Raw genomic sequence first — 14,099 nt, forward strand, 5'->3', positions numbered from 1 at the left:
AAACACACACACACACACACACACACACACACACACACACACACACTAGATTTTTTAAATTTAACTTCTTGCAGAACTACAAAATAAATTAACAAAACTGATGGAATGCAGCTCTGGAGTAGACTATCTGCCCTTTTTCTTTTCTTATAATAATTTTTTATTATGTTATATTAGTCACCATACAGCACATCCTTAGTTTTTGATTACTGTTCCATGGTTCATTAGTTGTATATAACACCCAGTGCACCATGCAATATGTGCCCTCCTTACTACCCATCACCGGCCTATCCCAATCCCCCACCCCTCTCCCCTCTGAAGCCCTCAGTTTGTTTCCCAGAGTCCACAGTGTCTCATGGTTCATTCCCCCTTCTGTTTACTCCCCCCTTCATTTTCTATACATTAAGATACGTATAAAATACACAACATCGCTGAAAACCATACGAGAATTTGTTACTAAATTCCATTTTTTCTTCTTAGGGATCTAATGAAATCCTCTAACCTCCTGCTAAGTGCTGAGAGATAAGTGTCTGTTCACATTCATTCTGAATTCCTCTTTTCATTGCAATATGCCACTTCTTTACCCTGAGGTTGAAGCCCCTGAGGTTGAGCCTGCTTCATTCTGTACTGGGATGGGGACGGTTCAAGAGAAGTCACTTTCTGATTCAGGGGGATATGAAGCTAGACCTCCCCTCATTGCACAATACCATCACAGTTTCAGGTAAAACAATCCGATACACTCTTGGCAACAGCAGCTTAGAAATTCCTGTTGAATAACTTCCTATCCTATGTCTTTAGGGGTCTATAGGTATCAAAAGGCACAAGCCTTGGCCATTTTTATGAATAGAGCTTGATAATCACCTATTTATTCTAAAAGAGGGTTGATTAAAAGTAGTCAGTCTACAAATACACACAGATCACCACATCTAGGTGAGACAACATGGGGATTAGAAAATGTCTAAAAAAATCTATCTCTTGGGTAGAGAGAGTACCATATAGATTCATTTGTATCCTGCCAAATAACAATTTAGAACAAGCTTTTTAATGTCATATTCCATTCCTCACAGACATTTATAATACTGAACCAGCCAAATTCATTAATTATATGCTAATTTTGCAATTGAACATCATTGATATCTATCACCACCTCTGCCATAGAATCACTGGGTAACACTCAGCAAATGTCCTTCTCAGTAAAATGCTGAATCCGTATGTGCTGGAACACAGACAGGCTTCTATGCAGCTGAGTTAGGGATGAAGAGGGCAAGTGGAAGGTATTAGAGATGAGATCATATTTGAGGGGTATCTTCAGAGTAGAAGTAGGAACAGCCAAATAAGCGAAGAACAATGGAAAAGAATCCTCTATAACGCTGAACAAGTGAATGGTAACTCAAAATGTTGATTCAATATCCAGATTTTGTTGTTGTTGCTGGTGGTGGTGGTGGTTTTGTTGTTGTTAGCTGTTATACTGATTCAGTTGACTGGATTTTATTTTTTTATTCATTCTTTATTCATTTGATTGGTATGGGGAAGTCACATAGACTAAGAGCCCAGTAGAAAATCCAGGGTTTTCTGAATTCAAGGGTGATTTTCACAAACAGAATTATTGGAAGCATGGCTAACCAAAGTGGAAATAAATGTTCAGAGAAAGTGAAAAGATGTCTCTGGAGCAGGTTGTGAGAAGGAATATTATTTTTACCTTTATTTCTTATGTCACTGAACAAGAGATGTCAAGCTCTCATGACCTGCCGAAGGCTTGACATATTCAAGTATAAAGGGGGGCCCACGAGTACATCTTCTCAAGGCAAATGAAGAGAATTCTAATTCAGCTGATTAGAAAGAATTAAAAGCCTGTAGATGGTGCTTATTAGTGCAATATATCAAGAGAAGCCCAGTAGGGAGTACTAATTGAATCAGTTACAGTTAGGTCTGATTGGATTTAATCCTTGTTAAAAGTATTTTCTTTGGAATTCTGGATTTGGGAGAGATTGGGTTTTGGATTTAAATGGCAACTGTAAAATTTATATTCAATTCACAGATGAACAACATCGCTTTGAAGGAAGTCATTCTAGGCCTAGCCATGTCACCAGAATTTTCCTACAGCACTGTAGGTGCAATCACAGTGTGAAGTTCACACCGGAATGCAGGGCTTTAGAGAAATGTTGTTAAGTGTGGGAAGGAATCTCTTCTCAGAGATCTATCTTATCTTAGAAGTCCTCTTTAGTTGTTGTAAAGTATTGTTTCAAGCTGAAATGGAATTATAACCAGTTCTGAATATTATTCGGTTCATTTGGGACTGAAATCAGTTTTGTTTGGTAACAAAAATACATGTTTTTAAATTTTATCCATTTAAGATTTTCCCTCTGGCTGTCCTGCAATGCCATGACCAAAAGAAGAATCCCTATAATCTTCATTTTTTTTCCATATTTACCCATTGTAAATAACAGAACTTGTTAAATTCCTGTTAAATAGAGTATGTTAGCCAGATGTCATGTAAGTTTTGCTTGCTATCGCACAGTGCTTCCATTTGCTTTCATTTGGAAAGAGGCCTCCCAACAACATCCCTGAAGACTTTTGGAATATTTAGTACACACATACACACACAAATCTTTTATTGTGATTCATTTCCCTCCTTGAATTTTTCTCCCATTTCCAACTCTGTCCAAAGCATTTTTACTCCTCAGAGTTCTCTCTCTATTCCTTCGTGAAACTTTGTCAACAGAAAGATTAGTTATCCAATAATGTCCCAGTTGAGCCACTTATTAAGGCATTCTACTATAGTTTGCAAATATAAACTAATAAAAAGGAAGGAAATCGTGATCAAAGTTTAGCAGTCATCTTCTGGAATATTAAATGCATATTCCAACAATGGCTTACCCTGCTATACCAAACAAGCTAATCCCTGCTAGGAGAAAAAATATCAATTATAAATATGAAAGTCACAACTATCTCCTCTTAACTTACAGATAAATTTGTGCCTTAATTCATGTTATTCCAAAAAAAATTAATGTATTCTATCAGTCTAGATGGCATCATACCCTGCCTATTGGAAACGTGTAGTGCGTTCCCTGATCCATCAGAAAGAACCAGGTGTCTTTTCACAGTGCATAGCATTCATCTCTACTTAGAAAGAATGCAATTATTCTTTATATGTCAGTTAACTGCTACATATATGTCTCTCACCAGTCAGCAACTTGAATGGAGTTGTTCATAAGACAAATGGAGGCCTTAGGTAAAGATTAAGGATTTTGGTAGGAATGGGACAGAAGCAAAGAGAATAGAATAGAATAATAGAATCAGTTCAGGTTGTTGTTCAGTGGGTCAAGTCACACTCATACATGTTCTATCATCATCATCTGAGATGGTGGGTCACTTTCTTTTATGTGAATGTCAATGTCTTGATTTCAGGTGTCTTGTCTGAATTGTAATAGGACCCTCAGTAACGGTAGAAAAAGAGTACATATACCCTTCTAAAAAGGTATGGTACAGAGTTAGGGCTTCTCTCAAGTGAGCGGATATTCAAAAAATTGTATCAGCCTCAGAATGGAAACCAAAGTAAAAAGCAAGAAACCAAGAGACAAAATACTGCAGAGGTTGGAAAGCAGGCTCTCCGTGGTCGATGAGAGTCAACTGAACAGCAGCAAGAGAAATCCCAAATTCTTATTTCTCCTTATGGGAGCTCTGTTTTGTGAAATAACTAAGTAGTTACCAAACTGGATGGATGGAAGGATGGGTGGGTGGATGCATGGATGGATGGATGGATGGATAACTTCAATACATACATATGAAACTGGAAGAAATACACAAAATCGTTAACAGCAGTTATCTGTATTGTAGGACTTGAAATAATTTTTCACTGTTACTTTTTCCATCTTTCCAAAATTTTTGGTGGAAATATGTCCTGTTTTTATAATCCGAAAAAGGTGATTAAAATATGTGTGTGTGTGTGTGAGTGTGCGCACACGTGCGCGTGCTGCCTTTTTTCTTTTGACCACACCAGTAATTCTCTATCGGGAGCAATTTATCCCCAGTCGACATTTGGCAATGTCTAGAGACATATTTGGTAGTCACACTGTGGAGTGCGCTACTGCCATCTAGTTAGTAAAAGACAGGAACACTTGTGAACACTCTATGGGACTGCTTCTAAAATTCGTATGTATTAGAAGCTCTAATCTCTGTCTCAGAATTACCCGAGTAAAAATGGCCTTCTGGTCTGACAGATATTGGAAAATATTGTGTTTCTTGTTTACCTTTATGTTTTGTACGTTGAGTAATGTAGGTTCTTTTGTGTAACAAATCAAAATACATATTGGGGGGCGCCTGGGTGGCACAGCGGTTGGGCGTCTGCCTTAGGCTCAGGGTGTGATCCCGGAGTCCTGGAATCGAGCCCCACATCAGGCTCCTCTGCTATGAGCCTGCTTGTTCCTCTCCCACTCCCCCTGCTTGTGTTCCCTCTCTCACTGGCTGTCTCTATCTCTGTCGAATAAATAAATAAAATCTTAAAAAAAAATACATATTGGGTTGAATTGAATTAAAAGTGGATAGCTCTTCTGGAGATATAAAGATGAATAATAAATTTTAGAAAAATAATTAAAAGATACATTTTTGACCCATCTAGAATCAAGAATTGATCGAATTCAATAAGAGATCAGTGGGCATCATCTGGCCATCTAGCACTTTGCCAGATATTCTCCAGAGTATAAAAGTAACATAAAATGTATTCCCTGACCTTGAAGAATTTGCAGTCTAACCAAAGAAATAGAACATATCTTAAGAAAACCGTTTTTTTCCCAGAGCAAAACAGCACTTGGCTGTGTGCAGAAATGAGTAACTAATTAGTGCGGTAAGACCTTAAGGAACAGAAAAAAATCAATATGTCTGGAATTGTCAGAGATGGCTTCTCGGCAAATTAGAGAATTGAGCTGATGCTTAACAAACAGGTGGACAGAATTTCCATGCAACCAGCAATGAGGAGAAGGTATTGTAAGGCAGAGAAAATAGCATGAATAAAACTAAGAAGACAAAACTGATCACGGGCAGGTTCATGGGGGGAGGAAAGACCACCCAGAATGCAGCAGGTAATAGACCTAAGCTGCTAGGAAATAGCGAGATTATGGTGAGAATCAAATGAGTGAATATCAGTAGGAATGGCCTGTAGAATGTCTAAACCTATGAATGGGATAAAATATGCCCTCTGCAAAGTTTGGAATTTATGTGTTCAGTCTTCATCACACTTAGAGTGGTTATTTAACCTAATACGGTTTAGCATCATCTTCCCACACGTACAGAACTTTGTACTATATAAAGCAGCAATCTGGCCTACATAGCATACCTACTATTCCATAAAAGTGACCATTGGCAAAGGAAAGCCAAATTTAGCTGTGGCCCCACATAGCCTTTTCCCTCCTTATTACTACAAAGATAGCGAGAGTCCTCATTTCAGAAGAGTAGTGCTCTAATTAGAGAATTATTTTTAATTACTTCAGCTAATATCCTAGTATTATGTTTTTGTCAAGAGAATGAAAAAACAAGTATTCTGTTTGGTCAAGGAGTCTTGCAGCAGATAAAAATGAAGAATTAATGATGTTAAGAATCATTAGACTTAGGGGCGCCTGGGTGGCACAGCGGTTTAGCATCTGCCTTCGGCTCAGGGCGTGATCCCAGCGTTCTGGGATCGAGCCCCACATCAGGCTCCTCTGCTATGAGCCTGCTTCTTCCTCTCCCACTCCCCCTGCTTGTGTTCCCTCTCTTGCTGGCTGTCTCTATCTCTGTCGAATAAATAAATAAAATCTTAAAAAAAAATTTTTTTTTTTAATTTAAAAAAAAGAATCATTAGACTTAAAAACAAGAAAAATTAGATTTAACTCAATGCACATATATGTTAAGCTAGTATTTAAATGCGAGAAGTAATCGATCATTGCCTCCAAAAAAACCACAAAAAACAAAAAAACTTACCTTATACCTAAATGGATTTGCCTAACCTTTTCTACTTGCTAGGATAAACTCATCTTTTCTGCCTGGGGACTCAGAAGAGAGAACTTTGGAGAATCAATAGGCTTTATATTTAGAATAAGAAGAACTCCAATGCAGTAACAATTAATAATTAGTAAAAATTCCCAAGATAGGTGAACCCATATATCTTTAAAATCAAATATTAGCATTATATATATTTAAACCTGCAAATACTATAGTCAAATTAACTCTAAAGCAAGAATTCTTAGAGCCTCATAAAAAAAAGGTTTTGGTAATGTTAACTCACCTACAAAATTTTTTGGTTAGGAATAGGTTCAGCTGCTTGTAATAACCTTACTAACAGTGGCTTAGACAAATGGAGATTTGGCTCTCTTTAAAGAGACTCAGAGAGAAAGGTAGACCATTTCTCTTCTTGGTGGCTCCATGATGCCATTTAGGGCAAAACTCCTGGTTTTCTAACAAGGATCCTTAGGTGACTATCAGTTACATTACACAGAAATATGTCACATGAGCCACCTCTAGTTGAAAGGTAGGCTGAGAAATAAGTTTTTAATTGTGCCCATTGCAGTCCCAAATAAAATTAACAAAGAAGGGGAAAAATTATGTAGGCCAATTAGCAACTCTATCAACATCACAAAATCAGTGATTATAGTAAGACTCCAGCCATTATAATATGTTTGTTAAAGCATTACTAAGTGAATTGCTCCAATATCTAGGTGCCTCACAAAGTCCAATTTCCAAGTTTTCTTGAACTAGGTCATTTTGTGCCTTTAAGATACATTTTTGTCTAATGGATCTCTTGGAGAAGAGCCCAAACACAGCTTGTATCCATTCATAGAAAAGGTTTGTGTGTAGTATTGCTTTGCCTACAAAGGCAAGAGTGATCTATGAAGATTTTCACTCAGAAAGTTACCAATTGATACGTTGTGGATGGTAATTGACACGTTGTGGATGGTAATTGACAGAGCTAATTCAAGGAAGTCAAAAGAGGGAAATATAAGGTATGGCATGATACCTCTACTTTCCCAGCTGCTTTCTGCTTTTGTTGATAAGGAAGCAAGGCGTAGTATCATAAGAGCTGTTAGGTTCCTGGGCCGGCGGGGGGAACAGTTCCGTATCTAACTGTATCTGGTATGTAGCAGGTGCTCAAGTAATATTTGTTGAAGGAAGCTTTTGCTTATTTACCCTTATTAAAGAGTGCACAGAACTTGATTAAAAAGAACCATTCCCCATCCGCTTTAATGAAGCAAATGTTAGCGTCCATACTGTGTGAATAAAAGCTCTGTGAGGAGCCCAGCAGAAATGCGTGTTGTGATCTCTCACCCTGAAGGTGTTACCCTGTCTTTTATGTGACCTGGCAGATTTTTTCAACTCACATCCACTGTTAATTAATCAAATTTATAGGAATTCGTTTCTAAGCCATTTGGCCACCAAGCGGATTATTAACATGGTAAAGTCAATGTAAAGTGATTTTTAAGTGTTTAAAATCATCTTATGATTTCCTAAATCAGCATGTAAGTCAGCTTGAAATGGAGTCTCGGGACTATCAGCCAATGCGTCAGTTGATCAAGCACTCAATTGGTGTTGAGGGGCACTTGAAGACGCATGAGTAACAGCCCCTGCCATTCACAACTTACGACCCATGTAGGGAGATGACATGTGTGCAGGGGGAGAAAAATCACATAATAATGTCAATTGTATTCCAGACTTGTTGAATTGATAAGACAGACAACACAGGTTTCGTTTTGCCCGGAATACCAATTAATTTGGACTTCGCTAAGGTGGACGCACAGACTAAATATATCCCGTTGCGTAACTCAAGTTTCTAGACCCTGATAGGAGGATCATAGCATTTTGCAGATTGGAGTATAAAGCACTGCTTAGCATAGAGAATAGATAATAAAACAATTATTCTCTCTCTTTTTTTAAAAAACTAGGTCATGGAACTAAAGGAGTCTTTGAGCTTCTGTCTGGATGGCGGAGAACAAGAGAGAATTTGCCCTTCAAAGACAGGGTGGCAGATGCCTATTCTGATGTGCTGGTCACCTACACCATGACCAGCTCCTTGTACTTCGTTACCTTTGGCCTGGGTGCCAGCCCATTCACAAACATAGAGGCTGTGAAGGTCTTCTGTCAGAACATGTGTGTCTCCATTCTGTTAAACTACTTCTACATTTTCTCATTCTTTGGCTCCTGTCTGGTCTTCGCTGGCCAACTCGAGCAAAACCGCTACCACAGCATCTTTTGCTGTAAGATCCCCTCGGCGGAATACCTGGACCGCAAACCTGTGTGGTTCCAGACCGTGATGAGTGATGGGCATCAACAGACATCCCATCATGAGACGAACCCCTACCAGCACCATTTTATTCAGCACTTCCTCCGTGAACATTACAACGAATGGATTACCAATATCTATGTGAAGCCATTTGTTGTCATCCTCTATCTCATCTATGCCTCCTTCTCCTTCATGGGGTGCTTGCAGATCAGTGACAGAGCCAACATCATCAATCTCCTAGCCAGTGACTCCCCAAGCGTTTCTTATGCCATGGTTCAGCAGAAATATTTCAGCAACTACAGCCCAGTGATAGGATTCTACGTCTACGAGCCCCTGGAGTACTGGAACCGGAGCGTCCAAGAGGACCTACGGAGACTCTGTAGTGGGTTCACAGCAGTGTCCTGGGTGGAGCAGTATTACCAGTTCCTGAAAGTTAGCAACATCAGTGCCAATAACAAGAGTGACTTTATCAGTGTCCTACAAAGTTCATTTTTAAAAAAGCCAGAATTCCAGCATTTTCGAAACGATATCATCTTCTCCAAGGCAGGGGATGAAAACAACATTATTGCTTCTCGCTTATATCTGGTGGCCAGGACTAGCAGAGACAAGCAGAAGGAAGTCATAGAAGTGTTGGAAAAATTGAGGCCCCTGTCCCTATCAAAGAGTATCCGATTCATCGTGTTCAACCCCTCTTTTGTGTTCATGGATCATTATGGCTTGTCTGTCACGGTGCCTGTTCTGATTGCAGGCTTTGGTGTTCTCTTGGTGTTAATCCTGACTTTTTTCCTAGTGATCCACCCTCTGGGAAACTTCTGGCTCATTCTTAGTGTCACCTCAATAGAGCTGGGCGTTCTGGGCTTAATGACATTATGGAACGTCGACATGGATTGCATTTCTATCTTGTGCCTTATCTACACTTTAAATTTTGCCATTGACCACTGTGCACCACTGCTTTACACATTTGTATTAGCAACTGAGCACACCCGAACACAATGTATAAAGAGCTCCCTACAAGAGCATGGGACAGCCATTTTGCAAAATGTTACTTCTTTTCTTATTGGGTTGGTCCCCCTCCTATTTGTGCCTTCGAACCTGACCTTCACACTGTTCAAATGCTTGCTGCTCACTGGGGGTTGCACACTTCTGCACTGTTTTGTTATCTTACCTGTGTTCCTAACCTTCTTCCCCCCTTCCAAAAAGCACCACAAGAAAAAGAAACGCGCCAAACGAAAGGAGAGAGAGGAAATTGAGTGCATAGAAATTCAAGAGAACCCTGATCATGTCACCACAGTCTGAAGGGTGTAGACAAATGGATTATTTTTCTTTTCCAGTATTGCACAACGATGCAGGGAGAGTAAAGCTCAGACCTCAGCTGCTTGGGCTGGCCAGGGGTAACAAGGAAAGTCAGATCAAGAGTGAATTGTTCATGACATATCAAGGTGTCCGCTTCTTGGGGGGAAGAGAGAATCAAAGAGGGAAATGTTCTTTGTAACCTTGTTCTCCACTAAAGATAAGTTTGTGGATGTGATCTTAGAGCTCTTCCAAAGAATGGATGAATCAATGGTGGGTTAGAAGGCCAAAAGATCTAAGTGCTTTCAAAAATAAAATGCTGAAGAAGGAGGGAGAGGAGAGGAAAGGGGGCCTCTACATAGGGAAAATGACAGGAAATGTCCCAATTGGCATGGCACTTTTCTTATTTGTGTTTTGAACAGGTTGATCAAAGGAAACCTATGCACTTGGGAAGTACATATTTAATCCTGTCTAAACCAAAGGACTTCCCAATCCATTTTACGTGTACATATATATGTATATATGCCATATATACATATACTTAGATTTTTTAGTGTACATTGGTGTTTGTGTGGAAGAAGGTGTCCATTTGCAGATGGGCTGGCTTTTCTCTAGAAAGCCAAATCGGCCTTAGCCAAATATAGATGCATTAACGGCAATTCAAAATCAACTCATGTTTCAGCAGCAAGAGTATTATTCAACTGTGTGAGAAGCAAAATAAACAGAGATGTGAGTCCATTAGATTCTACATGTCACGTCAGTCTGTGAGATTCTCGCTTTGGATGACTTAGCAAAAAAACACAAAAGGCATTTAAACCAAGTACCAGATGGACAAGGGTTAAAATTTCATGTTGGAGCTAAACAGTTAATAAGGCTTTTCATCTGCACTGAATGGTTCTCTGTATTTGGGAAGCCTGATTTGGCTGCTTTCAGAGAGCTTACCCACTGCAAATGAGCATTTTATACATATTGTCCATCCGTGTGTGTATAAGGGTGCACGTGTGTGTGAGAGAGAGAGAGAGAGTTGGGATATACCATACTTACAGTGCTCTTGTTTTAGATGATGAAAATATACTGCCATGGAAAACAGACAATTAACATAGGAGGAAGGAGATCTAACTAGGAAGCGTTTGTAGAATGAAACAGAGTAATGGATCATCACCACTCCTCAGGCACCATCACCTGGTTCTTAGAGTAAGGAAAATATTCTAATCCTATAAAGTGCAGTGTGCTCCTTGCATTAATATTTGGCACATTGACCCACACCATAATCACTGTAGTTGTGGTCACTAAAACTACTGCAATATTGTTTTGTAGCTTCTGGCAATATCATTGTTCTTGCTCTCTGGAAGGTGAACCGCAGCTGCCCCACCGCCTAGGGTGTTCGTAGTTTCCACAGGCGGCATATTAACCACAACTGTTGCTGAATTCTCTCTCAGAAAAAGTACTGAGGTAAATGTTTTCACTGAGTTAGCGTTTAAAACTATTCCCCAGCAGATAGACTTAGTCTGTTGGGTGCTTACTCAGATTAATGCTGTGCTTCCTGTCACAGAAAATTACTAGAAAATGCCTTTTCCCACGCCAAGCAGTAAAACAAGTTAATTTTCAGGTAGGACTGAACAAATGTCCAGTGATTCCAAAATCTTTTAGTAAGCTCTTTTACCTGGAAGAGAGCTACTGTTTCCCACCAACTTTGGTTCTTTATTTTAATTGAATTTAAAATATTGAATCTGGGAAAGAGGAAAAAAAAAAAAGAAAATAAAAAACCTCCTGGACTCAGTTAAGTTCAGAGAAGAGATACAAACCATTCCATTCTGGTTGTGGTCTTTGGAAATGAAGTCGATAGATTAATGAAGTGACAAAACAACAAAACAAGTGTACTTTTCCAAATAAGGAGTTTATCGGGATATTAAGGGAAAGAACAGTCTCCAAAATGAAAACCGTTTAACCAAATTTTATCAAATGAAGTTTGTTTTGTCCTGCCTTGAGGTTACTGAGTTTCTACTAGAAACGATTCATGTCTTCTCAACTGTGTTCATGTGGGCAGAGTATCAATTGATCAAGTATGGAAAATAATTGTGATAAACACATAGTTATTGTTCTCACATTATTGGTTTAATTCATGTCACAGATAACCCTAGGCTTTTGCCTCCTGAACGGCTCTGCTAGAATGAAATTGTATTTGACACTAGTAGACCTGCAGACCGTGATCTCATATCTGAAGGAGAAGTTTCTGAAGAGTTGGGTTTTGGAGGGAGGGAGGAGGATTCTTCTTTCATAGTTTACTCACCATTTGTGAAGATTTGTTTTACATCCCTTTCAAAAGATGGCAGTAATCCACTGAGAAATTCCATGAACTATTACTCCATTTCTTTCTGAGATATGCCATTCTCCATTTGCCAAGTCTTAAAAAGCTTGCCTATTTGGGTCATTTTTTTTTTCTTGATCACTTTAGACAATTCCACATACAAAGAAGATTGGCAAGCTGATTTATAAAGAAAGAATCAAGCATGCCAGTTGCCAAATACATATGAGGATGGTGGCATAGATCGCCAAGCCACCCGGTTCTAATATTGGACCTCCATCTAGACAGTCTCTTTTGGATGAGGGAAAACAGTTCTTTGTTAGGTTCTGACTTTAAGGATCAGAGTGAGTAAAATAAATACAAATTTTCCATTGGTGGAGTGACTAGAGGGGTGGAATTTTGGAAGGGACATTATCTTTTCCAGGACACCATGGTACTCTTTAGTGAACTCCAATAATTTATTGAAATGGAATTTCTTGTTCTAGAAGAGTTAATCTACCACCCAAAATGGCCCAACACAGTCCTAGGAAGTAATTTAAGCCTGGAAAGAATCTAAGCATCATCTGACCTCCCAACCTCACTGTGCAACAGATATTTCCAAAAATCCACTTACTAAATGCCAAGATACATCTTAACATATGAGATCATGATTTGCAGGTAATGCCCAACCTCTGCCTTTTTTCGGTAGCTTATGTGCAACTCTCCCTAGTTTTTCAAGTTCACTGCCATCATTTTGCCCATTTGTGAAATACCGATGGTGTTCAAATTGGGAACTGACCTCTCTACTGCTAGAAGATGACCAATCAACTGCTGGAAGAAAAGAACCTGGGGCAAGAATCTCATCTATGTAGAATATTGTGTTTTGCTGAAATGTGTTTTTCCCTTAAAGAGAGAGATTTTAAAAGTTTGTAAAAAAGAAAAAAACACCTTTTCTGAATTTAAACTGCAATGTGGATTTGTTTTCTTCCATCAGAATACAAATTTGAAGTAGAAAGTGCCAGAAGAACTTCACTCTCCATGATGGTAAATAAGCTCCAAAGAGGTACTCACCTAAATTATGGAAAGATTTGGTTAACCCAGACCATGCCTAACTTTTTTCAATGAAAGGTGTGCTTAGATGTCATCCCATGATCCAGGATTAGTGAACCTCTCTGACAGTTGTGCATGAATATTCTATGACAGAATTATTCTTCACTAAGGTTGTATCATGCGAATGTTCCTTTCCCATGTGATCCCTATTTATTTCCACAGAATTTGGGTTTTACTTTGTGAAGTTAGAAGAATTCTGACAAATGAAGCTCCTATGATGCTAGAATAGCCATTCTTGAATGTTGAATTTGAGAGGGTGAAAGGTTTGTCCATTTTGTAATTACCCATACACTTTCCCATGAGAATCCTCTAATCCTTCCAGGCTTGTGGTTAGAGCTAGGGATTAACTATTGCCATTCAGAATTACATGTATTTTTATAAGTTGACTGTAAATACTATAATTACAGTCATGTATTTTTATAACCAAATAGTGATGAATGCCTGGCACTATGCATGCATTATTACTAATAGTACATAGATTTTTTAAGACACTATTTTCATGGTTATTGCAACTTTTATTAAAATTCTCATATCAGCTATTCATAAATGCCTTGTAGGTTTTGGTCCCAAAGGCCTAACGTCCAGAGAATTCCATCCCAAGGGGAACAATTTAAAAATTGCCTTCCCTGGGTGTCAATGGCAGCAACCTCTTCCAGAATGTCCTCTAGAACATCCTAGAGGCTAAACCTGGCTTCCAGGTAAATGACATAGCAGATTCTGTTTGTCCGTAATCACTCATACTTTAATATCTTGTGTTTGCTGAACTCATGGTGAACCAGAGAATACAATACCTTGAGACTAAAGTTTAGACCTTGTCTCCTGTGAATTGGAGAACTCAATGATTTGCTCAACCTCTTTCTAGAGGGATCTCTCTGCTCTGTTGGCGTTTGCCAATGGTATTGATAATCCTTTCAAATGTGAACCTGAAAACTGTCATTTTTTTCCAAAAGAGATTTAGAAGCACTTTTATTCCCTTTAAAAACAAAACAAAGAAACAAAAAATATGTCTTGCTCTTTGTGTGTTACAAAACAATTTTGTGACAAATTTTATGACATTGACTCTATAGCTGAATTGGTATGCCCTTGCAATCTCCCCATCTTGAATAAAATCCAGCATCATCACTGTGGTGCAGGCATTTACACCAACCCTTTTAAGCAATGATCTGCCAA

The 14,099-nt window shown here is 38.8% G+C and overlaps 1 protein-coding gene across 1 annotated transcript in view; it reads left to right on the forward strand.

Annotated features, from left to right (window-relative positions):
• LOC148107524 (patched domain-containing protein 4) overlaps positions 1 to 13,038 on the forward strand; it is a 64,061-nt gene extending 51,023 nt beyond the window's left edge. Inside the window, exon 2 of the mRNA XM_087856935.1 lies at positions 7,908 to 13,038. Within this exon, the coding sequence (XP_087713061.1) occupies positions 7,908 to 9,541 (1,634 nt within the window). The 3' untranslated portion in view covers positions 9,542 to 13,038. The remainder of the gene's footprint in view (positions 1 to 7,907) is intronic.
• The last annotated feature ends 1,061 nt before the right edge of the window (positions 13,039 to 14,099 follow it).

Source organism: Ursus americanus, chromosome 29 (genome assembly GCF_024610735.1).
Source record: "Ursus americanus isolate L20-20 chromosome 29, mUrsAme1.1.p, whole genome shotgun sequence".
NCBI classification, from domain to species: domain Eukaryota; kingdom Metazoa; phylum Chordata; class Mammalia; order Carnivora; family Ursidae; genus Ursus; species Ursus americanus.